A 27,306-nucleotide genomic window follows, 5' to 3' on the forward strand; every position below is an offset into this window, starting at 1 on the left:
TTGTACTAACCTATTACTAGGTATTTTAAATACTAGTTAAATGCTCAAGCTCTCAGGTATTCTATTCCTCTTCTGCCAGTTTCTAGGCCTTGGGGAAAGGGTATACTAGTGGAAGTTGAAGAAAGATACAATGAAAAACAGCAGGAATATCCCCATGTTGAGGCAGCCCCTAAAGGTATAAAATTAGAATGTGGCACTACTAAGCCACAATGCTGCGAAAGGCAAGCAGTGATACTACTGGTTGGTTTATTTGGTATTACCTCATTTAAAATTACTGGAAGCTGGAACTGGTTAAAATGAGCAATGAAGTAGGATTAAACAGTTTATACACACAGGTAGCTAGAATCCCTGGCTTTAACTGGTTAAAATGAGCAATGAAGTAGGATTAAACAGTTTATACACACAGGTAGCTAGAATCCCTGGCTTCTCACTACCTGTCTGATCCACTCATTCATAGTGGAGGCATATAACTCTGAGACTTCCTAGGTAACAGGAAAACAGATGAGACAATACTTGAGATCTATTAGATCAACCCACCACTTAAATATATTCGTTACTTTAGCTCAGGGGTCATAATTTAGAAATAGTTTTACTGGTTTAAGATGAAACAACCTTTTGTAATAAGTATTATCCCAAATCTAATTTAAAACACATAGTCAACAAATCTTACTTACAAAAACTATAAAGATATAAATGACATACAAATAGCTAAATTTGAAGGAGGCTGACATTAAGACCTGTAGTACTATCTGTAAAATCACTAAAATTGAATTTGAGAGTACAAATCCCTTAGCTCACCTCCACCAACACCACTCCCAACCCACATCCCTAGTGCCAACTACAACATAGCAAACACTAAATATTCAACAAAGATGTATCAAATAATGAAACAGCTGTTTATGCACTATTTTAGAAGATGTTTAGTCACTGAGATCAGAACTAACCATTTTCCAAAGTATAGTAGCAAGGAAAAATAAAACCATAGCTAAATTCTAAGTGAATAAAAAACTATCTTTCAATACTAAAAGTATAGATTGGCTGGACACGGTGGCACACACCCATAATCCCAGCATTTTGGGAGGCTGAGGTGGATGGATTGCTTGAGCTCAGGAGTTCAAGACCAGCCTAGGTAACATGGCGAAACCCTGTCTCTACAAAAAAATACAAAAAAGTTAGCTGGACATGGTGACGCACACCTATAGTCCCGCTAATTGAGAGGTGGAGGTTGCAGTCAGCCAAGATTGCGCCATTGCATTTCCACATGGGTGACAGAGTAAAAACCCCATCCCAGGGGAAGAAAAAAAAAAGATCTAGATTGACTGCTTTCTAAATTCATACAACATAATCAGTAAAACTAGTTGATAAATTGTTTTCTCTAGAAAATTAATTGAAGAACCCCCGCCACGCACTAAAATTTGAGTAAAGCCAACTGTGGCTGTTCTTGTCTACAGTATCACTCTGCTTCATTCTGATGTCAAGTAAATGTTTACAATCTTTATAACCCAGATAAATGCTTTTCACAATGTATTTATCATCGTGTCTAGTATAAAACTAAGATTAAAATAGCAGAGTAAAACATTACTGAACAATGTATTTTTGTTGATAAACCTCTGTCAAACAGAAGATTGAGCAATCAGCCTCCTAAATTTATTACTGGCTTCCAATAGAAATCTGATTTATAGTCTGCTAAAACTGCTTGCAAGCAGGGGAAGCTTACTGCATGCCACCTTCCGACGTCAGCAGCGTAAGCTTCATGAGTGACTAGACCAAAGCTATCTGAGAGGCATATTTTTTGGTCCTAGTTTATATATTCAAGAAATTGTTACCAATAGTTATTAAAGAAAAAAATCTCCACCACAAAAATGAATATGAAAACTACATTCTGGTACCATGGTGCCCCTTTCTGGTGAACTAGCAGTCTTGATTTACCTTTCCTTCCAAGTTTAGCTGCTGCATTTCTTGGTCACTATTTCCTATCCCAATAAATGCACACGGTTGAGACTCTTGTTCAGAACAACCATCGCGTTCCATTTGTTCTTTTTTTTTCTTCCATCCACTGCCCATAAGATATACACAAGGAGGAGGGCAAAAAAACCTGAAGAATAATGGGGAAAAAAACCCAAGAAGCACAAATCAATTAGATTCAATAAAGCATTTCCTTTTCTTGAACATTATGAATACAAAATCATATTGAAATGCACCTATTTCCCAATGAAAAATTTTGGTGAAGCCTTTTGTAATGCAAATAATCCTGCCCACAGGACAGAAATCGGGACTTCCACAATGACTAAATCTGTTCAGGTAAAATATTGGAGTTATGCATACAGTTAAGTACTTTTTAGAGTACAGAACTTCTCTTTGTATTTTCACATGGCTCAGAGTTCTAAACGACTAGAGTTCAGCAAATCCAGTGTACTCTAACATATTACAAAACATGATAAACCACCACAAAAATCTATAATTACTAATTAAGGCCTATTCAAAACGACACAATCATTAATGAGTGACATTACTGTTATGGATACTGCATTTAACTTAATGTGGTAATTTTTTTTTTTTTTTTTTTTTTTGAGATGGAGTCTCGCTCTGTCGCCCAGGCTGGAGTGCAGTGGCGCAATCTCGGCTCACTGCAAGCTCCGCCTCCCAGGTTCAAGCCATTCTCCTGCCTCAGCTTCCCGAGTACCTGGGACTACAGGCGCCCACCACAACGCCCGGCTAATTTTTTGTATTTTTAGTAGAGACGGGGTTTCACTGTGTTAGCCAGGATGGTCTCGATCTCCTGACCTCGTGATCCGCCCGCCTCGGCCTCCCAAAGTGCTGGGATTACAGGCGTGAGCCACCGCGCCCGGCCTTAATGTGGTAATTAACCTGGAAAATTGTATTAGAGCATTGTCCATAGTAGAAATATCCAAAATATTAATAAAACTAAGCAAAAGAGTCAAAAGTAAATGGATCTCCTGATTATAAGCAGTGCTGTGTTTTATATATCTTTGAATTTTATATACACTTGGAACACCTGGTGTGCTGTGGCTATCTGAGAAATATTTCATTCTCAAAGAAAAAGACACTGTATTCTTTCAACTCACAGAATACCACAGGCTTATTTTGCTAGTTGTCAAAAACCACCTTCGCAAGTTCTTCTGAGAATGATTTTCTTATAATCTTTTATTTAGCAATTAAAAATATTATCTATTGCAAAGCCTAGCTCAAGGCTCATATTTTACATAGTTCAGACCATCAATCCAGTCCTTACATAGGGTGTAAATTCACCTTTGCTCAATTATAATGCTGACTTGTACATACTTTAAAACATCTATGCCATATATCTCTAGAGGGCCTGAAAACTCAAATTAACTATAGTAGCCACATAAGTAATATAAATGGGTGAACGATGTATACAGTAAACAAGAATATCCAGGCTGGGCGCGGTGACTCATACCTGTAATCCTAACACTTTGGGAGGCAGAGGCAGGCAGACTGCTTAAGCCCAGGAGTTTGAGACCAGCCTGGGCAACATGGCTAAACCTCATGTCTACAAAAAATACAAAAATTAGTGGGCGTGGTGGCAGGCGCCTATAGTCCAACTACTCCGGTGGCTGAGATGGGAGGACCACCTGAGCCTGGGAGGTCAAGGCTGCGGTGAGCTGTCACAGTGCAGCTGCACTCCAGCTTGGGTTAGAGTGAGACTCTGTCTTAAAAAAAAAAAAAAAAAAAAATTAGGAATATCCTTTAGTTATCCAAAGAAGTAGTTTCCTTCTCTTCTTTCTTGAAACACAAAGCCTCCATTGTTATTCTCACTTTTTGTACTGTTATTAGTACAGAAAATGGCTTACTTTTCTTAATCCTAGTATAAGAAAACCCAGAGCTTAAATGCAATGATAATCAGCCACTGGTATATATACACCCACTCACACTCACGTGGCTGAACTATGGGCATGCAGGCCTAGTGTTGGTCCCATCCTCCAATTGTTCAATAGATGCCTGAAATCAAATTTTGTATGAAATACCGTTTTTTTTAATTTGGCAACTAATTTACACTTATTAACACTCTGTAGGCCAACAACGTGCAGACTAAAAGAAAAAAACTTTATGTGCATATATGCACACACAAGCAGACACCAGCAGGCTGGATTTGGTGCTCAGGTCTTCCTGAAGGTGGTAGTATCTACTTCTTGTTTGCTCCCCCCTCAGCCTCTACAATATTATCTACTGAACTGACTGAAAATATATTAATGGAACCTACTTTTTGCTCAACCCTAACCAGACTACTTTAGAGGCAATTTACATATGACTTACAAGAAGTAAGCTGGGTTTATTTAACATTCATTAATTCTCCAAATTATTTATTATATCCTGAGTGTGTAACAGATACTGGGGATATAGCCGTAAAAATAAACAAAAAAATTAGACAAAATTCCTGTCCTCATGGATCTTACACTCTAATAGGAGAGAGATAATAAAAACAGATAAATGAGTGAAATAACATGCATATATACTCCATTAGCTGGTGATAAGTATGGGGAGAAACAAATAAAGCAGGCAAGGGGTACTTGAAATGGGGACAGCCCAAGGTGGCCAGGAAAAGTTTCCTTATGAAAGTGACTTTGAGTCACGACCCAAAGCCATGTGGACACCTGGGGCAAGAGCATTTCCACAGAGGAAAGAGCCAGTGCAAAGGTTCTGAGATAGGAAGGACTGTGACCAACAGTGGGGAAACAACCAACAGACCAGAGCGGCTGTAGTAGGGAGCAAGAGGGGGATTAACAGGCAGTGAAGCCAGAGGTAGTGGACAGGTAGACCAAGGAGGCCCTACAGATTTAACTGAGGGAGGAAGGAAGTCTCTGTGGTCCTCTCACATTTATCTAATCCAATAGAAAAGAGCAGTTTTCATGCCTGTGTACTTACACTGAGGCCAAGGATATAAAGGTCACAGCCAAGGTAGTGGGCCCAGTTCCATGTCACTCTTAAGTTTGGAGGGAAGCCTGGATTAGCTGGGCTAGTTTTGGAGTGGGTTCAGTTCAAGTCTACAAAGGGGAGCTTTCTGGCTTCTAATGCTGGGAGCTATCCAATGCTTACTATGGCACAGAGTCAAATACCTAGGCTGGCACACTCTCAGGAGGTTGAGAAGGCATCAGTTTTGGAAACACATCTCGTGTTTTTTTTTATTGAACATTGATGTTAAGACTCCTTAGTAAATTGGTGTATCAGCTATAAAACTCAAAGAGCTGTGTTTTAGTACAGGTTGTGTATTCCTTATCTAAAATGCTTGGGACCAATAGTGTTTTGAATTTTTTTTTTTCCAGATCTTGGATTGTTTGCATTTATACTTAGTGGTTGAACATCCCAAATCTAAAATGCTCCAGGCTAGGTGCAGTGACTCATGCCTATAATCCCAGCACTTTGGGAGGCTGAGGCGGGCAGATCACTTGAGGCCAGGAGTTCAAGACCAGACCGGCCAACACAGCGAAACACTGTCCCTACTAAAAATACAAAAATTAGCCAGGCATGGTGGCGCATGCCTGTAGTCCCAGTTACTCAGGAGGCTGAGGCATGAGAATCGCTTGAAACCGGTAAGGTGGGGTTGCAGCGAGCCAAAGATAGCGCCACTGTACTCCAGCCTGGATGACAGACCAAGACTCTTACAGGGTCATGTTGGCACTCAGGGTTTTCAGATTTTGGAGCCCTTCAAATTTTTGGACTGGGAATGCGCAACCTATGTGCCAAATACAGTAGTCAAATCTCAATGAATTATCATAAATGGTACTTTTTTTTCTGAGATGGAGTCTCGCTCTGTCGCCCAGGCTGGAGTGCAGTGGCGCGATCTCCACTCACTGCAAGCTCCGCCTCCCGGGTTCATGCCATTCTCCTGCCTCAGCCTCCCGAGTAGCTGGGACTACAGGCGCCCGCCACCACGCCTGGCTAATTTTTTTTTTTTTTTTTTTCCAGTAGAGATGGGGTTTCACCATGTTAGCCAGGATGGTCTCGATCTCCTGACCTCGTGATCCACCCGCCTCGGCCTCCCAAAGTGCTGGGATTACAGGCGTGAGCCACCGTGCCCAGCCCATAAATGGTACTTCTTAATTTCACATCTGAAAAATATAAAGAGAGCTAAACTGATAAAAGAATGAGTAGTGCTGGTTTTCTCAAAAGTACGGTGACAAAATGCATGAAATGGTAAAAATGAGGTTGATAAAAAAATTCTCTATTCAAAACACTGACCAAGGGTCTATCTTGAAAGTGCTTTCCAATCATGTAATAAATATAAGAAAAATGAAAACTTTTCAATAGTCTGAGTCTTTTAAGAAAAAAAAAGTCAACTCTAAATTATTTCAAAAAGCCATGATGGAAGCAGCAAATCCAATATAATCTAAACATTCAAATTATTTCTATATTGCTGATAAAATCATACCTTAAACATCCCAGTATCATCATCCCCTAAAATACGGCAAACAAATCAAGTTGTTGCCCAGACTTCATAAAAATCCAGTGTTTGAATAAAAGTCAGCATATATACAAAAAAAAAAGGCAAGAATACAGGCAAAAGAAACTAAAGGGAGTGAGGTAAAAATAAAAGGCCACCAAATTAACAGAAGAAAACTTAAATACATCTTCATTTATTTATTTATTTATTTAATTTTAAAGATAGGGTCAGACTTTCACTATGTTGCCCAGGCTGGTCTTGAACTCCTGGTCTCAAGGGATCCTCCTGTCTTGGCCTCTCAAAGTGCTGGGATTACAGGCATGAGCCACTGCACCTGGCCTAAAATATATCTTATGTGATGTATTTTAGGCCAGGTGTGTGAAACTGACGATTTTTTAAAAATTGGGCAGTTGGTCAATATGTATCAAACACTCAGTGAAAAGTCTGAAAAGTGGTTAGCTTACAGAGTTTAACTGCTGCTATAAAAAGATATTCTATAAAACATGTTGTCTTTATTTTCTCATCTTTCCTAGCAGCTCTATCAACTAAAACAAACAATACTTTTCTCTGCCACTTGGTGGCGATATGCACACATTTAAAATTTTACTCCTTTCACAGTTGTCTTTATTTTCAGAGACTGTTTCAACCACTGATTTCCTCAAATCTTGAGATGATGTCTGAAACCTGCCTTACAGATTCAAAGAAGGCTTTTTATCTATTCCAATATATAAAATAGATTAAACAGAATCCAAACTCATGACATTTGCATTATCTTGCTACTTTGCAGAATCATCACTAACCTTTGATGATTATTCAGTTCACAAGGACCATATTTAGGAACTTTTTGCATACCACAATTGGCCAATTAACACAAATCTCAATATGACTTCAGAATCAGTTTAAATGGCTTTACTGTTAATTGTTTTAACACCATCATTACTGCTACTGCTTAATTACTTCCTTCGAGAAAGCTGAATGTTAATATGTCAAATGACATATTAACATTTCCTCTAGATAAAATAATCTTTTAAAAAGTTTATTTTTTAACCTAAGACCTTACTTAATGAGAAATTAATCACTAATATAAACGGGGTACTAGATGTGCCATGCAAATAAATACTAGTTATTAGGCACCATACTTAATATCAAGAACAATTTTAAATTTGGGGATAAAATTTCCTAACCAAGTATTTTTAAGCATCACTTACTGGAGTTATTTTGTATGCCAAAAGACACAGCCAAGAGGACTGTGATCATGCCACCAGGTAACCTCACGCCTTATGCCTTTGCAACTCTTCAAAAAGGCCTGAACCAGGATCAGCAAGAAAGAAGGCAGATCCTCTTCCCACTGTGCACTCCACCACCAAGTAAGAGCCCAGAACTCTTTTCTGAATCCAGGGGAGTTTGACAGACATCCAGAGGGCTAGATTAGCATTAGCAGTCCTTTACTACTAACACCTGTTTTTTTAACAATCAAGTAAATTTAATGGGTTTCCCCTTTATTATAAAGTAATGCATGTCTACTTTGAAATTTTTAACAATACAAATCAGTAAAAATATAGGAAAGTAGTTACTCTGGCCTTTTCATCATTTTTGTTCATTTTTTAGAGGACTTCAAAGCTTAGATTGTTCAAGCTTTCTTTTGACTGGGGTTTTAGACCAGCTAGGCCATGCCCAAATAATAACAGAGAAATTGAAAATAGGCCGGGCACGGTGGCTCACGCCTGTAATCCCAGCACTTTGGGAAGCAGAGGCGGGCAGATCACAAGGTCAAGAGTTCAAGACCAGCCTGGCCAACATGGTGAAACCCCGTCTCTACTAAAAATACAAAAATTAGCTGTGCGTGGTGGTGGTTGCCTCTAATCCCAGCTACTTGGGAGGCTGAGGCAGGAGAATCATTTGAACCCATGGAGGCAGAGGTTGCAGTAAGCCAAGATTGTGCCATTGCACTCCAGCCTGGGCAATAAGGCGAGACTTCGTCTCAAAAAGAAAAATAAAAGCTACTACAATAAAAGACATGGCTAAATTTTCCATTTTAACTTGACAAACCACTACAGCTCTATATACGTGTTGGATTTTTTTTTTTCTTTTTTGAGACGGAGTCTCACTCTGCCGCCCAGGCTGCAGTGCAGTGGCACAATCTCGGACCTCAGGTGATCCGCCCACCTTGACCTCTCAAAGTGCTGGGATTACAGGCATGAGCCACCACGCCCGGCTGTATTTTTTAACAGTAACTAACAAACAGGAACCTTATCTGGGCTTTAACATAATTTTCTAAATAGCTCTTCCCCTTTTGTTATCGCCAATGGGCCTCAGTTATACATCCCGGTATTAAATGACATAGTGACTTTTAAAACTTCTAGTAAAGGTCCTTTTGCATAAAACCTGGCACACAATAGCCAATCAGAAATAAAGAATAAGTGAATTCAATTGTACTAAAATGCATCTTCAAAAATCCAGAGAAAAGAAAAGCAGCTTGCCTAAATTTGAAGCTATATGATAAACACACATCTATTCACAATTCAATTAGGGCTAGCCCAATCTCACCTAGGTAATGGTAAAAGGGTTAGTCCTAGGCAAAGATAAGTTTACAAAGTTTAAGTACTTAAAGGATCTTTTCCTCCTCAATCCCTGCTCTAGATAACCAACACTCAAATGAAAACGGAATGGTATGGCAATTAGGGTAGTAAAAAGGGTAAATATTTAAAATTAGGCCCTCAAGAGTTCCAACCCTAGCTCCACAGATTCCTAACTAATGTCAACCTGGACACATTTAAAGTCTCTGATTTTTAGATTCGTTGCCCACAGAATTCGGATCATGACTACTTTACAAAATTGTTACGAGGATTACAACTTTAAAATATTAATAAAGCACTTTCAGAATCATGTCTGGCTCATGATTGGAGCCAATATGAAACTGTTTCTACCTCAGATTCACTATGAGGTGCACAGCTGGCCTTTTAGATTCATCTTCCATAATGATGGGTGTTGACTTTTTCTGTTTTGCTTAAAAAGCAGAAAACTTGCTATAAACACACACTAAATTTCATTAATGAATGAAAAAAAATACTGAATTTCTAGTATCAACTTGGTGGGAAAAAAAAGGACCACTAATTTGAGTTGGTACGCTATGTCCCAAACTACAGGTACCAACTTCTTCCCATCTTTAACCCTAAATCAGTGTTTAAGTTGTATTAGTAAAGTAAGATAAAATAATCAAAAATTTAGTAAGCCTGAATAACAATACCTGGCAGTATGAATCTTAAATATTGTTTTCACTTGTTCATCTTTGAGGATAAAACTACCAATTAAATAGCTTTACCTTCTTGGCCAAGCACGGTGTCTCATGCCTGTAATCCTTTGGGAGGCTGAGGCAGGCAGATCACTTGAGCCCAGGAGTTTGGGATCAGCCTGGACAGCATAGTGAAACCCCGTCTCTATAAAAAATACAAAAATTAGCCGGCCATGTGGTGAGTGCCTGTAGTCCCAGCTCCTCAGGTGGCTGAGGTGGGAGGATCACCTGAGCCCAGTAAGCGGCAATCATACCACTGCACTCCAGCCAGGGCAACAGAGTGAGACCCTGTCTCCAAAAAAAAAAAAAAAAAGAAAAAAAGAAAAGAAAGCTTTACCCCTCTTTTCAGCTCAGATCTAATCAGCTTCAAGGAACATCCTAAAAATTCTCTTTTAACATGTAAATTAATTTAATCACATACATATTACATTTCCCTTCTCTTAAGCATAAGCTGCGGTTTCCTTTATGTCACAATCTCTAAGAATTCTACTCATTCCTTTCACAACAATCCCAAAACCTTAGTTTTCATTCCTTTTCTCTTCAGTTGGGTACCTTTCTAGCCAATTAAAAAACCTTTGATCTTTCTCCATAAGCAGGCTTTTTCCATGAAATGCTTAACCAAAAAATGCTGTTTGAAAGACAGACTCAAGAAACTATTCACAAGAAAACTCCAGGAACCAAGTGAAGAAACAACAATGAAAGTCCCCAATTAAACATAAAAAATGCTGAAATTTATAGAATACCACGAGAAATAATTTTTTAAAAATCACGTTGTTGTAATTTAATTTTGGTGAATCTACTTTATAGGTAATTTCTGTTGAGTCCACATTCAGGCAGTATGAGAGTATGAACCCAGTTTTGCTGTTTCTTCTTAATAGCAACCCAAACAAGAATAGGATCAAGAGAGAGGGCCAGGAGTTTTCTTTATAATCACTCCATAGCTCAATTAACCTAAGCTCAAGACAGTTTTAGGATCAAGAGCTAAACAAAACGGTACTTTTGGGGCCACATTTGTGTAAAAAACTACATTTTCCACCAAAAAGAAAGCTTCTTTGTGAATGAGCTAATGTATCACATAAGTATTTCGGAAACATTATGTAGCCCAAAAGAAAAACTGTGGATTATTTCATTTTGTAAGATCAGGGATTTATTAACCAGATGACCTTTATTAAATTATCCTTCTGGCTTGAGTATATGTAGAAAGTAGAAAAGTTCCATCCTCAAAGCTCGTCTTGGTTTGAAAATAAAATAATAGACCCTAGAAATAATAGCTTCTTACTCTAAAGCCTCCTGTCAACTATCAGTTCTTACACTTTAGCCCAATTAGTTGCTTTGGCTTATTCAGGCATGTCTGGGCAGGCCTAGGCAAGTCTTAGCTCATAGCTTATGCCCCTTCCTTATTTGGAAATGTTACTGCTTTCTTAAACCTTTTGTAAGCAACTTCCTCTCTTCTTTGTTCTCCCTTGCACTTACCTATTTAGGAAAGTTTTATGTTATTAGCAAATCAGGTATCAGTTTAAGACTGTGAGGTCCAGCTCCAGCCAATGGATACAGGACACAGCAGTAAGGATGACCCAAAGGCATAAGGGACAAATATGTCTGCTTTTCCTTTGTTCAAGTGTGCTCTCTCCATTGTTCCATCTGCAAGGGGCACCCTTTCTGCAGAAAGTAAAGATTGCCTTGCTGAGAGGTCCTCTGTCTCCATGGTGACTTTTCTTCACAGCACCAATTATCTATTCCTAACAGTATACCACAATTCACTTTGTTTCTCCCCTTCAGGAGACAAATCCCCTATTTTTTATTTTGTACTAGCAAATGAACCCAGTAATAGAAGCCATCCTCTGACATGTATATTAATACATAATTGGCAAATTCATGCAGTAATTACAATTACCTATCCACCAGAAAAACAATAATCTTACCTTTTTTCATTTCCATATGACTTCTGTGCAACTTTTGCATGAAGAATAAGTACTGTTTGATCCCCTCGCTCTTTTAAATAATTTCGCATAGCTTCCCTAAAAACAAATACAAGTATTCTGTTACAGAGGTGAAATTCTTGATGATATCTTTCATCATTACTATGCTCTGTAATGAGAGGAATGCTTATAAATATTTTTTAAATAAGCGAAACTTAAAAACAAAAACAATAAAGCAAAGTAAATCCATAAATTAAATTGGAAGATTATACAATGATACAATAAAAACTGCTCGTTTTCAATTCTATTCCTTGTTCTTTAAAAATAAGAAACTGTCTCGCATTCTTTGGAATTTATGATGTAACTCAAACCACAGTTACACCTTCCAGAATAACTAGAATCAACATATACACTGCTAATGTGGCTCTAAAATATTATAAGTTAATAAAATGCACTAATTTTGTAGTTTAATAATGTAATTCTCCTCCTCAGTTTCCCTACCCCAGCTATCGGAAGCAATGTTTTTCACTGAATACAAAAGCTGTAACAAATCCTCAGGCCATCCAAAATTATTATTACATGATCCTAAAATGACAATCCTATAAGGACCAAGAATGGCCTATAGTTCACAAACGAATACATAATTATCTCAAGGATATTATTAAATAAATAAAATTTAATAAAGGCTAATTGAAATCAGTGAAAATCTGAATTTTGAAAAAAATACAAAGTTAATTCAAGTAAAAACAACTCTACATATTTATTAAGCAAATGGTCTATACAAAGTTCAATATCTTAAATGTATTTACATACTCAATTGTTTTGCTAAGCAATATTATACAGTAAAAAGAAAGCAAGCTCTACACAAATGAAACTATAACAATTCTGAATAAGCAGAATCCCAATTCTTGAGATGTCTTACATATCCCAAACTTAAATGTTATTCTACTGATACTATAAAGACAAATGTCAGGTATAAGAGGATAGCTATACAATAGTAATACGTTATTAAATGTGAGGACTTCTAGGTTTACAGCACTTACATGCTAAGTAGCCTGGGGCAAATCATTTAACCTCAACCAGCCTCTGATTCCCCAACTGGAAACTGAAGATAATAACACCTCCCTACCACAGGGTGGCTGAGGGGATTAAATGAGATAACCTAGATAACAGCATTTATATTTACCAACTGAAAAAACCTGTTAGCTCCAAGGCAGGGCAGTAATACCAGGATAAAAATAGACTGAGAACTAATCCCTACCATTGAAAAGGAACTCAAAGTCCAAATTGTAATTAAATGCAATAATCCAAGTAGAGATATGTACAAAAAGCACCAATAAGAGAATGCCTATGTAAAGACAGGGGTGGATGGTAAAGGCCTACATGCTGGGAAAAGTTCTTAGAAGCCCTAATTCTGAGCGAGAAGTAGACACAGGAAGTGGGAGGAAGAAAGCATAAGGCATTCCAGGGCCTGAGAATAGTGTGAATAAAGGCATCAATTACTGCACATTCAGGCTAAGGAGTAAGGCAGCCACAAAAGTAAAACAAGAGCAGCTAATGTTTCTTGAGTGTTTACTATGGGCCAGGCCTTGAACTAAGCACTTTAACTCCATTATTTTATTTAATCCTCATAATCCAAAAAGATAAGTACTGCTATACAGCTAATACCATTTTGATTGTCATGCCCAAGCTCTTAGAGTGAACAGTGGCAGTCAGGAATTCACACAATTTTGCAAGATTCTAAGGTGAGCCATGGCAGTGAATAAGGTTGACAATGATGGAGTCAAACTATGAAAGGCTTTGAAAATTGGACATTTGTATACTTAAATACTAAGTATAAAAGTTTATGCTATTTTAAATATTACCCCATAACAGGTGATGATAAAAGTGGTAATACGTTTCTACATAGCAAAAGAAACCATCAATGGAGTAAACAGACAACCTACAGAATGGGAGGAAATATGTACAAACTATGCATCTGATAAAGGTCTAATATCCAGCATCTATAAGGAACTTAAATTTACAAGAAACAAAACAAACAACCCCATTAAAAAGTAGGCAAAGGATATGAACACTTTTCAAAAGTGTTCCAACAAGCATATGAAAAGTGGCTAGCAAGCATATGAAAAAAAGCTCAATATCACAGATCATTAGAGAAATGCAAATCAAAATCACAATGAGACACCATCTCACACTAGTCAGAATGGCTATTACTAAAAAGTCAAAAAATAGTAGATGCTGGAGAGGTGGAGAAAAGGGAACATTTACACACTGTTGGTGGTAGTGTAAATTAGTTCAACTGTTGTGGAAAGTAGTATGGCGATTCTTCAAAGAGCTAAAAACAGAACTACCATTCCACCCAGCAATCCCATTACTGGGTATACACCCAGAGGAATATAAATCATTCTACCATAAAGTCACATGCACACGAATGTTCATTGCAGCACTATTTGCAATAGCAACAACATGGAATCAACATAAATGCCCATCAGTGACAGACTGGATAAAGTGTGGTACATACACATCATGGAATATTATGCAGCCATTAAAAAAAAATGAGATCATGTCTTTTGTGGGAACATAAATGAAGCTGAGGGCTATCTTCCTTAGCAAACTAACGCAGGAACAAAAAACCAAATAACGCATGTTCTCACTTACAAGTGGGAACTAAATGATGAGAACTTATGAAGACAAAGAAGGAAATGACAGACACTGGAGTCTACTTGAGGGTGGAGCCTGGGAGGAAGGAGAGGAGCAGAAAAAATAACTATTAGGTACTGGGCTTAATACCTGGGTGATGAAATAATCAACAAACCCCCCCCAGCATGTGTTTACCTATGTAACAAACCTTCACGTGTAACCCTGAACCTAAAATAAAAGTTTTTAAAAAAAACTCTTGGAAAATTATTTGAAGTACTTTTAAGGGAAGTATTGTTATACATTATGATTAAACCTGTACGTATAAAAAAAGTGGTAGCGTGTAGTAAAATTTTTAAAGATCCAGAGAAAAACTCAAAATGAAAAAAAAAAATCCATCCCTTTGTGAATTGGGACAAGATCACCAGTCAATTTTCTCTCAAGCCCATTATAGACAATCAATACTACAGAAACTGAATTTTCAATCTAAACTAAAGGCAATGAGAGATCTTAAGGTTTTTAAAAAATACGTAATTAATTTTACTTTTTAGTTATTTCTAGAGAAAGGGTTCAAAAGCAGAGAGACAAGACAAACTTATAAAAAGGCTCTCATACTAAGAAGAAGGTAACAGAAGATAGTAGGGGACAGGAAAAATAACTCTTTGTATCTTTTGTTTTGGGAGAAGTGGGTATATATTATTATTAGGTTCTGCTGACAAAAGTCAACTCTGAAGTGCCCCTGGGACCTCCAAGTTGGAAAGTATTCAGTAGGTTGTTGGAAGTATCTATGCATAGTTCAAGAGAGAGGTCTGGGCTGAAAAGGTGGGGTTCATTAGTATGTAATTGGCAAACAAAACCATGGAAGTAAATGGACTCTCCCAGAACAAAAACACATTGACAGGAGAGTCAAGAAGAAAATGTATTAAAGGAAACTGAGAACTGGTAAGAGGAAGAACTGAAATCAGCCTCAGGTGCTGTAGAAAGACACAACCTCGAAAGAAGGGAGCAATCAAAGGTGAAATGCTGCAGAAGTCAAGGTCATTTTAATTTCAGCAAGAAGTCTAACAGATGCCAGCTGGGGGAAGGACATAAGCAGGAGTTAAGTCTGAAAGTCTCTATTTTATTCGTAAAATGAGAGGCCATCATGATGTCTAATGGATAAGAAAACAACAGTAAATACTGGAAATACCTTCCAGGGTATGGAAAAGGAAGCTAACTATGGACAAATAAAACAACTGAAGATTGGTATCAAAAGACCAGCTAATGTTGGAATCCAAAAATAATGGTGCCAATTCCCACTAACATTCCAAGGGAGGGAATAGGGAGACCACACTCTCAAACTGCTGGGTACTAGAGATGCAGCCTGGAGAGGGTAACAATGATGAGGGATCTGAGGTGTTGCAAAGTCAGGTGACTGAACATAGAGTTCAGGGTGAATAAGAAAACAAAAGCAGGCTGGGCGCAGTGGTGCACGGCTGTAATCCCAGTACTTTGGGAGGCTGAGGCGGGCAGATCACCTGACGTCGGGAGTTTGAGACCAGCCTGACCAACATGGAGAAACCCCCTTTCTACTAAAAATACAAAATTAGCCAGGCATGGTGGCGCATGCCTGAAATCCCAGCTACTCAGGAGGCTGAGGCAGGAGAATCGCTTGAACCCAGGAGGCAGAGGTTGCAGTCAGCCAAGATTGCGCCATTGCACTCCAGCCTGGGCAAAAAGAGTGAAACTCCCTCTCAAAAAAAAAAAGAAAAAGAAAACAAAAGCAAAGCCAAGAGAAGGCCAATATCCTGACAAAACTGGCACAAAATTTCCCAGCACAAAACTCGAAGAGCTACTATATATTTGAATAGTTTTAAGCCATTAAGTGTATTTCTGGATACTAAACTCTATTTGTATTTGTAGCCTCTATTACATCATTTAGCAGTAACTGCATTGTGTTTGTCAGGTTTCATGTTTATTTTTCTTGTCTTCCCAAATAGACTACAAAGTCTTTAAAGGCAAGATCCATATTTTACATTTCTATCCCTTTCATGACAACTCAGGTAAAACAGGACACAAACTTGGTATTTGATAATATCCGAGGCAGTCACAAATGCTTTCTACAAAGATGATTTTAATTATAATCATTAACTGAGCTAAAATTAAGCAATCACTCTGCCAGTACTCTTCTAAGCATTTATTAACATAACCAATGACCTTGAGGGTAACACTATTATGTACATTTTAGAAACTGGGTAGATAGAGGTTAAGTAACTTTCCCAAGATGATACTGAAGAGTGAGGATTCAAATCTACGTAGCCTAGCTTGTGAGGACAAAATCATACTGTTAGTGGTTAGGGGTATAGCTTTGGTGTGAAATAGATCAGGGTCTGTTACTAAGGGTCTGTCGATCACTAAGCCTGAGTTTTCTCACCTGTAAGATAAAGACAGTAATGCCTCATATTGGCGGTGGGGGCAGGGGGACACTTTAAAGTAAGTTAGTCCCACAAACTGACAGAAAGCAAGTGTCAGCAGCCTCGAGCTATTACTATTATTTCCTTAGAAAGAAGACTTCAACCTTCAACAGTACACAAAGTGCAGAGGGAGGGAAAATGGGACTTCCACTGAGGCTTTGAGAGCAAACTTGAAAATGACCTAGGAATGAATGATCAGGCATGTTACCCAATGTGCAAAGCACAAATTCTGCAAGTACACCAGGTAAACTGCACAACTATCCATCTTCCCACTGAAGATTTATTGAAAGCTTACTATATTCTAGGCACTGGGCATTCTGCTGGCTTCTACTACTGGATGTAACTGCTCACAGTTCTAAGATCTCCCGGTGCTTATGATGAATGCAGGGTGACAGCTCTGGTTCTCCTTGTCTTTTCCTTCATGTTTAGAATACAAATTCCTGAAAAAGTAACTAGAGCCTCAAGGTAATCATGAACAATAGTTGTCCTGTAAGAGTAATTTGCCAAATAGCTTCTTTCAACAGTAAAAATAAATTTCGCTTTATTAAACAGAATATTAAACATTAAAAATTATGTTCTCTGGCAATTAAAGCTTGATCATTGACTTTCTGCACCTTAAGGAGCCATAAAACAAGACGATATACTCTAAAGAAACACAATAAATAGTAAAGCCTGCTAAATAATAGCCCATATGCTTTTCATCAAAACAGAGGAAGGCTGTGTCAATAAATAGGATTTCTATCTCAGCACTGCTGACATCCTGGACAAAATCATTTTCTGCTGTGGAGAGATTGCGCTGTGCATTGTAGGAATATGTAGCAGCATCACTATCTTTTACCCTGCAGGTGCCAGGAGCACCCTTCCTTGAATTATGACAACCAAAAATGTCTCCAGATGGTGCCAAATGTCAAGAAAGAGGATGGAGTGAGATGGTCACATGGATTGAAAACTACTGGGATAAACCCCAAAAATTTCAGTGGTAAGATATCACAATTATCCAGATTTTTTTTTAATTAAAAAATACTGAAAATTTTATTATTAGAAAAACATATTATAGGTGCTGAAGAATCCTGGACCGTAGAATTACTATGTTTTATTATTGAACTGTTTTTTTTTTTGAATACTTTAAAACATAAGGTAAATTTTGAAGTCTACTGTTTACTAATTTCATTTAATGATTTCTTACATAAAATTTTCATTCTAAATGAAAACCAATTGGATCACGCCTGTAATCGCAGCACTTTGGAAGGGTGAGTTGGGCGAATCAATTGAGATCAGGAGTTTGAGGCCAGCCAACATAGTGAAACCCCATCTCTACAAAAAATACAAAAATTAGCCAGGTATGGTGGCACGCACCTGTAGTCTCAGCTACTCAGGAGGCAGGGAATTGCTTGAACCCAGGAGGCGGAGGTTGCAGTGAGCCAAGATCGCACCACTGCACTCCAGCCTGAGAGACAGAGTGAGACTCCGTCTCAAACAACAACAACAAAAAAAACAAAACAAAAAAAGGAGATTTTATTGTTATCAAAACTAATTTTACTAACATGAAATTATGGTAAATGCCATTCTGGTTCAACATGTTTAATCTATGATTACCTTTGTCAATTTTTTGACTGTGGTTTGCTTTATAAAATTCAAACTTTTTTTACACAGAAAAAAAAAAGGAAAGAAAAATACCACAAAGAGAATATTACAGTGAAACATCCATGAATGGTAAGGTAAGCTCATGTGCTGTTTCCAACGGATTTACTTTTACTAGTTATGCCAATGGGGGCAATGGGAGTCTGCAAAAAAAGGGAAGAACCTGGTCCCCACGTAAAGGTATAACAGAACTTCAGTTAAGGGAACATAATCAATGTTATTCAATATTACAGAATAGTCAAGAAAGATAAAGATTAGAAACTCTTCATAAATTTGACAATTAGTTCACAAATGGAACAGCTTAATTAGAATCTTCTCAGTGAGCTGGTGGTGAGGCAACACCGCTGAAGTAAGCTACAAAATGAAAGGAAGGGAAGAAAGTGCAATGAACGTTAAGTCATGCTTCTTGGCTGATAAGGAAAAGGGGTGGTGGTGGGAATAACTAAAATTACGGCACAAAAGTTTGTCTCTTTACAGGATTTTTTAAATTTTGGATATAAAGGGAAGTTTTTAATTACTAAGTTTGTTAAAACAAAAAAAGCCAAGAAGAAAATGTAAAGATGCACTGCAAAAAAACCTAGTATCTATAAACTGAGTACTTTTAAGTAGTTGAAGTATATAACACACAGAATTCTGAAAGATGGGCTGGGCGAGGTGGCTCCTGCCTGTAATCCCAGCACTTTGGGAGGCTGAGGCAGGCAGATCACAAGGTCAGGAGTTCAAGACCAGCCTGGCCAACATAGTGAAACCCCATTTCTACTAAAAATACAAAAATTACCCGGGTGTGGTGGCAGACACCCGTAGTCCGAGCTAATTGGGAGGCTGAGGCAAAAGAAGCGCTTGAACCTGGAAGGCAGAAGTTGCAGTGAGCTGAGATTACGCCACTGCACTCCAGCCTGGGCGACAGAGTGAGACTCTGTTTCCAAAAAAAAAAAAAACAGAATTCTGAAAGATGAGATTGGAAAGACAGGGTGGGGTGAGATTGGCTCAAGCCTTAAATGCCATGCTAGTAAAGTGTACATTTAATCCATAGCTTAGTGTTTCTCAAAGTAAATTCCTGGAGGCAAGATCCTACTTAAAACGGAGTTCTGAGGGCCAAGACATATGGAAAACACTACAAACCACATCTCCCGCTAGGACATTAATTATAGCGGTGAGTTTGCGGTGTCTTTATGGTGCTAATGCCATTCTTCTGAAAACAGACTTCCTCACTTTCTCACCACACTCTTACACACCTCTGTGATTGGTCCAAGGGGTAAGTGGAGGGAGTGTGGGAGAGAGGGAAGGGGAGAAAATCACCACAAAGATGGGAGGTCCAGTCATCCTTACCTCCAGGCTCACTCTCTGCACTTCTCAAATTGGACTACTGTCACTTTAAAATCCAAATAATAAAAGTTCCAAAATGAACTCTGTCTTCTGACGAAGAAACTTATTTTTGTTGTATCAAGAATTTTCAAAGTAATCACACACACACACAATATCACACATGTAAACATTTTAGAGAACTGAAGAGCATACTGAGAAACACAATAGGCCACAGTCATCAAATCACGAAGCAGCCTGTTTTTGTGCCCCCTAGGAGCTAAGCATGCCTTTTAGATTTTCAAAGAGTTACAATGCCGGGCACGGTGGCTCACGCCTGTAATCCCAGCACCTTGGGAGGCCGAGGCAGGCGGATCACAAGGTCAGGAGATTGAGACCATCCTGGCTAACACAGTGAAACCCTGTCTCTACTAAAAATACAAAAAATTAGCTGGGCATGGTAGTACATGCCTGTAATCCCAGTTACTTGGGAGGCTGAGGCAGGAGAATTGCTTGAACCTGGGAGGTGGAGGTTGCAGTGAGCCAAGATCGCACCACTGCACTCCAGCCTGGGCAACAGAGTGAGACTCTGTCTCAAAAAACAACAACAAAAAAAGAATTACAAAACAGAGACTAATAATATGCAACAGAGATAGTATGTAGCCCTCAAAGCCTAAAATATATACTACTTGACGCTACAGAAAATGCTTGTTGATCCCTGCAGACAATTTTTAAAAGTAAAAGTTTTTAAGGAAAAGTTGCAAAACAGAATTCTAATTAAATCAATTAAGTATATTGCACGGCTGACATTCAATCAAGATTTTTAATAAAATTCTTCCTCAAAACTGGACTTATGGACAACTGAGGGTTCAGAAAGCTCAGCTCAACTCTTTTCACATCTACTTCGGGATGCTGCCCAAAGGCATCCGGATTTATACGCACCCCCACAAAACCTTGAAGAACTGCCCTATTTTTGTCAGATTCTGGCAGTCTCACCTTTTACACTGTCTCAGACACTTCTTCTCAAAGTGAGCTCCACAATAGTTATGGTTTACAAAGGAGCATGTCTCAATCAAAGATGCTTCAGTGAAATCAGATAAAATAAAGTGAAACTAATTCATGGCAGAACTACTCAGAACCTTAAGCAAAATCTTCAAGAGAGGGATATTTGTAGGCTTCATTTTCCAAGCTGTTAGACCAGACTAAGATCTCCTTGTTTTTCCCCCAAGGAAGCTTCCTGAGAACTACTGTTTGCCTGAGGGCCAGTTTTGAAAATGACAATCTAGGGATACTATCAATAGTCAACAAAGTCATGGTGCCCTTGTAATACAATAAAACATTGAGGCTGCTGTACTAAGTGTCTACATCTATCAGTGACCAAAGCTAAACAACAGTACAGGTCCTGTTCCTAAGGAAACACCTGCAAACCTCACTTCAATCCTCTCTTTTTATAGCAGAAGTACAAATGTCCCAAAATTCCACAAAAAGTTTTTTGTAGATAAGTAAATTGCTTCAAATCCTGTCACACAGCTATGAGACACATCCTTTCAAATTCTGACCAGCTCTTGGTTTTCCCCTCCCCACCTCCCACTCCCAAACAGGCATAGGCCGTTAACATTGAGAGCAATGGGTCATCAACACATTTGTGTTCTATTAGCTTTAAAAGGTTCTTGTACAAATAAGCCATTTTGCTACTTAAGGCTTTACATCTTATGTAGAGAAAAATTTGGGACTAGAGGAATCTGAGAACATAAAATAGCATGAGGTGCTGACAATCAAAGGCAAGTCACCATCTTGGTTCTTCCATTTCTAATCCTGGTTGATGCAAACTTGACTCTTCGAATCCCAGGGATCAGACCGCATAGTCCCTTCCTACTCTACTCCATTCTTTTATTCCCTCAAGATGCCCTACAAACATGTGACTGGTCTAAGTAAAGTTGAACCTTATTAGCAACCACTTTTTAATATGAATTATTTACCCATTTATGGACTAATTAGTTGACTAATAGCAAAGGTCATGTATTACTATTCATGTAGCAGATCAACCTTAGGCTTTAATTTGACTATCAATTTAAATTCATTTTACATTTACCTACTTTGCATGGTGTTTGTTACTCATAGGTGTCTCATGATGAAATAAAATACATGACTAGGTCGAAACATGAATATTGTACCTGTCATGCAAAGAAACCTGTCTACCTATGTTCACAATTAAAAATGGATGCTCTCCTGTCTCAAAGTGAGGAGATGAATCATAAAGAGAAACAGGCACAGAAAACAGAAACTTTAACCATAATCCAGAGTAGACAAAGAAAATACACCGTTTTAAGAGTTTCTCATTAAGCACTGGTAAAATGCTTCTAAAAATTACATGCTATGGATAGGGAAGAGAAGAGATTCAAAAAGAACAGGGGTTTTCTCAAAGACAATGCAATCCCTAAATTAGTAGACAAATATGAATATATGATCGTCTTAGTCCATTTGTGAAGCTGGGTAATTTATTTTAGAAAGAGGTTTATTGGGCTCACAGTTCTGCACACTGGAAGACTGGGCATCTGGTGAACGGCTCAGGGCGCTTCCACTCATGGCTAATGGGGAGCTAGCAGGCAGAGATCACAGGGCAACAAAGAAAGGAAGAGAGGGAAGGGAGGTGCCAGACTCAAACCTCCCATTAGACCCCACCTTAAACATTCAGGATCAAATTTCAACATGCTACTTAGAGGGTCCAAATATCCAAACCACAGCACCCATGTTAATGTGGACAATAGATATAAAGCTAATTTCTTCTTTTGTCTTTTTTGAAGCAGATTGTCACCTTGTCACCCAAGCTGGAGTAAAGTGGTACAATCCGGCTCACTGCAGCCTCAATTTCCTGGGTTAGAGGGATCACCCCACCTTAGCCTTCCATGTAGCTGGGACCACAGGCGGGCAACACCACATCCGGCTAATTCTTTAATTTTTTGTAATTCTCCCTATGCTGCCCAGGCTAGTCTCAAACTCCTGGACTCAAGCAATCCTCCTGCCTTGGCCTCCCAAAATGCTGGAATTACAGGCTTGAGCTACCATACCTGGCCTGGAGCTTAGTTTCTTAACCTTCACCTTAAGGTATTATTACTTACTCTGAGGCAACCTCCAAAGCAAGCCAACAGAATTTCAGAAACTGATTATTTCCATATCTGACCATGGCCACAATGGAGGTATATGTGAGAACAGAGAGGTATGGCAGGGAGACTAACAGAAGATGAGCTTTGCAAAAAGTGTTAGGCCAAGTGACAGAGAAGAAATATTCTTAGGGAGAGAACACTACAAAATGGTTACAACAATTACAACAAACCTTGAAGAAATGGTAAACTTTTATGAAGAAAACCTCATGACATTAAACGGATTCAAGCAAAAGCATGAGTTAATGGCTACTAGTCTGGAGTGTTGTAGGGGAGAAGGTTAAGACTACCTTCTTTAGAAGTCTTCAGGATTCCAGTCTTACCTTTTGGTTAACAACAGAGCAGAGTCACTTAGTACAACAGAGTATTAAGTCGAGTAATATCTCTTTTTTAAAAAAAGCACTTCAGAGCTCAGGCCTACTCTTATCTAAGAAACAGGCACCTCCATTCGACACACTAAGCACTCCTGAAGACCAATGCCTAACTGCATTGCAACTAAGATTTTCAGGCTCTAAATGACAAAATGATTTGAGGCTCTAAAAGCCTCAACAATACAAGAATAATTGTTCTATGCATTAGTATAACATCTGATTATTCTATTTGGTTTTTTTTTTTTTTTTAATTGACAAGTTATACTTGTGGGCCATATTAAAGGGAGTATTTCAAGAGATTGGGACATCCTTAAAAGCCAACACTCTATTCCTATAATATACATCCTGAAAGAATGTAATTTTTTTTTTTAAAGTGAATCCAGGCCGGGCGTGGTGGCTCACGCCTGTAATCCCAGCACTTTGGGAGGCCAAGGCAGGTGGATCACAAGGTCAGGAGATCAAGACCATCCTGACTAACACGGTGAAACCCTGTCTCTACTAAAAATACAAAAAATTAGCTGGGTGTGGTGGCGGGCACCTGTAGTCCCAGCTACTCGGGAGGCTGAGGCAGGAGAATGGCATGAACCCGGGAAGCAGAGCTTGCAGTGAGCAGAGATTGCACCACTGCACTCCAGCCTGGGTAACAGAGTGAGACTCCATTCTCTAAAAAAAAAAAAAAAAATGAATCCATAGTAACACTGAATAGTATATATTATTAACAAGCCTTAATCAAAAGTTTAAACTCTTGTGTAGGCAGAACTATGTTTAGAACACTATCTAAAAGATGACCTTCACAACAGGATGCTTTTTCAATATTGCTTAATTTGGAAAATGGGAGTAAGAATAGTGTTTCAAAGATTTTTTAAGGAATAAAATCTGCCCAATTTTAAACTCTCTGCACCCCAATGGAGAGAAAAAATGTTAAAATATTTCTCATCAAATAAAATAAAAGATACTAAAATTTTCCTAACTTGAATATTCTTTAAAGGAGAAATGGAGGAAAAAAAACATTTTAAAAAGCATTCTCAAGGCAGGGTATGGTGGCTCTCGCCTGTAATCCCAGCATTTTGGGAGGCCGAGGCAGGGGGATCACTTGAGCTTAGGAGTTCAAGACTAGCCTGGGCCATATGGGGAAATCCTGTCTCTACAAAAAATATAAAAATTAGCCAGGCATGGTTGTGTGCACCTGTAGTCCCAGCTACTCAGGAGGCTGAGGTGGGAGGCTGGCTTGAATCTGGGAGGCAGAGGTTGCAGTGAGCCAATATCACACCACTGTGCTTATAGCCTGGGTGATAAAGCCAGACTTTGTCTCTCAAAACAAAACAAAAAAAGGCCAGATGGTACCTAAAATTATATTATCAAAGGGGAAAATTTCTGATTTCCAAGTTTGTGCTTAATAAAATAAAATTTTATCACAGATTTGGTCATTGATTTTACATTTCCATTTGCTGTTATACAAACTTTTTGCTAAATTTGCCTTATTTTAGCTTCAATAATAAACAATATAAATCTGTAGTTTGCTTTCTTTCAGAGATTTACAAAGAAATAAAACTTACCTGAAGCCAGGCATGGTGGCTCACACCTGTAATCCCAGCACTTTGGGAAGCGAAGGCAGGCGGATCACTCGAGGTCAGGAGTTCGAGACCAGCCTGGCCAACACAGTGAAACCCCAACTCTACTAAAAATTAAAAATTAGCTGGGCATGGTGGCAGGCACCTGTACTCTAGCCTGGGCAACAGAGCCAGACTCTGTCTCAAACAAAACAAAACAAAACAAAACAAAAAACAAAAAAAACTTACCTGAATTTTCCCAAGAAGATACAATAATCCCTTTCAGAATATTTCAGAATATTTTTCAAGTATAAAAGCTTCTACGTTTTTAACACCTTTATTGAGATTTAATTGAAATATAATAAAATACACTTATTTAAAGTGTGCAATGTGACAAGTTTTGGCATGTATATACACCATCACCAAAATCAAAATAAAGGTATTCACAATTGTGAGTTTCCTTTCTGCCTTTTTGTAATCTTTCCTCCTGCCTCTCCCTATCCCCAGGAAACCACTGATCTACTTTTTGTCAGTACAGATCAGTTTGCATTTTCTATAATTCTATGTAAGTGGAATCACGCAGTACATATTCTTTTTTCCTGATATATTTAGAAAATTGAGTATAATGATTTTTTTTTTTTTTTTTTTTTTTGGAGACGGAGTCTCGCTCTGTCGCCCAGGCTGGAGTGCAGTGGCGCAATCTCGGCTCACTGCAAGCTCCGCCTCCAGGGTTCACGCCATTCTCCTGCCTCAGCCTCTCCGAGTAGCTGGGACTACAGGCGCCCGCCACCACGCCCGGCTAATTTTTTGTATTTTTAGTAGAGATGGGGTTTCACCGTGGTCTCGATCTCCTGACCTCGTGATCCGCCTGCCTCGGCCTCCCAAAGTGCTGGGATTACAAGCGTGAGCCACCACGCCCGGCTGAGTATAATGATTTTAAGATCCATCTATGTTGTTGCATGTATCAAGTTCATTTCTTTTTTACTGCTTAATAGAAATTCACTGTAGAATACACTACAATTTGTTGATCCACTCACCTGTTGCTGGATATTGGGGTTATGCATGTGTGACTACTACAACTAAAGCTAACATGAACATTTGTGTTCAGGGCTTTGTATTCAGATGTTTTCATTTTCCTTGATTAAATATGTAGGAATGGAATAACTAGGCCATATGGTAGAGGTTTAACATTTTAAGAAAGTGCTAAATTATTTTCTAAAATTATTGTACCACTTTATATACCCACTGCCAGTGTATGAAAGTACTAACTGTTCCCATTATGAGTCCTTTAAATTTCAGACATTTTAACAGGTATATAGTATTAATAGTAACTAACTCCTAGAAAGTGTATGTGTCCCCCCAAAATTCTTACGTTGAAACCTAATAGGAGGTGGGGCATCTGGGAGGTGATGAGGTCATGAGGATGGAGCCTTCAAGAATAGGATCAGTGCCCTTGTCCCTCCTGCCATGTGAGGACACATAAAGATGACGGCCATCTATCAACCAGGAAGCATCTCCCAACAGACATCAAACACACTGGTGTCTTAATCTTAGACTTCCCAGCCTCCAGAATTATGAGCCATAAATTTGTGGTTTAGAAGCCACCCAGTTAATGGTACACTGTTACAGCAAACCAGTGGGACTAACACACTCACTGTAGTCTTAACTTGCACTTCCTTAATGGGTATTTGTTACATTCACACATTCTTTGGATTAGTATCTGTTCAGACCATTTCCGCCCTTTAAAAATGGATTGTTTCCTTATGATTTACTTTTCAGAGTCCTTTTCATCTTTGTTCTTTATTTTAATGAAGTAAAATTTATCAATTTCTTCCACAGATTGTGTTTTAGTGTCTAAGAAATGTTAGCCTAATAAACAACATTTTCTCCTGTTTTCTTCTAAAAGCTGTACACTTTAAAGTTTTACATTTAGGATTGTTTATTTTGTATACGTTCCTAATTGTATTTATGTAGACTTTAACAAAACCTTGCCAAATGATACAATTGTATTTCAAAACATTAATCTACAAAAAATGAAAAAAAAAAAGTTTTACATTTAGGTCTACATTTAGCTATTTTTTAAATATGGTACTGTGTATAGACTGTAGTTACTTTGTGTATGGGGGGGCAGATTGAAGGAGCAATGGATATCCAATTGTTCTACAATCAACTGTTAGAAAGACTATCATTTAAAAAAAATCTAGCTAAATTGCCTTTGCACCTTGACTGGAAAGCAACTGACCATATATCTGAAGAACTATTTCTGGCCACTATTCTGTCACAATGGTCTACTTAGCTATCTTTATGCCAATACAATACTTTAAATTACCATAGCTTTATAGTAAGTTTTGAAACCAGGCAGTGTAAGTTCTTTTTGCTTTTTTTCAAGGTTGTTTGCATTTCTATATAAATTTTAGAAACAGCTTGTCAACTGTTACAAAAAAGCCTGCTGAGATTTTGACTGTGATTGTGTTGAATCCACAGGATCAATTTGAGAAGAACTGACATTTTAACCATATATATATTTATTTGAGACAGGGTCTTGCTCTGTCATCTAGG

General features: G+C 38.3%; 1 protein-coding gene across 10 annotated transcripts in view; it reads right to left on the reverse strand.

The window, feature by feature from the left end:
- Positions 1–27,306, reverse strand: part of RBPJ (recombination signal binding protein for immunoglobulin kappa J region) — a 115,701-nt gene that overhangs the window by 17,569 nt on the left and 70,826 nt on the right. For 9 of the 10 annotated variants that reach the window (XM_032136107.2, XM_032136112.2, XM_032136108.2 and 6 more), the window contains 2 exons: positions 11,636–11,731; positions 1,930–2,095 (listed from right to left, as the gene is read on the reverse strand). In XM_032136107.2, coding sequence (XP_031991998.1) covers positions 1,930–2,095; positions 11,636–11,731 — 262 coding nt within the window. Of the gene's footprint in view, positions 1–1,929; positions 2,096–11,635; positions 11,732–14,480; positions 14,491–27,306 lie in introns of those variants that run through there. The other variant, XM_058430046.1, reaches the window with a different exon arrangement.

This window comes from Hylobates moloch, unplaced genomic scaffold (genome assembly GCF_009828535.3).
Source record: "Hylobates moloch isolate HMO894 unplaced genomic scaffold, HMol_V3 SCAFFOLD_17, whole genome shotgun sequence".
Taxonomy (NCBI): Eukaryota; Metazoa; Chordata; class Mammalia; order Primates; family Hylobatidae; genus Hylobates; species Hylobates moloch.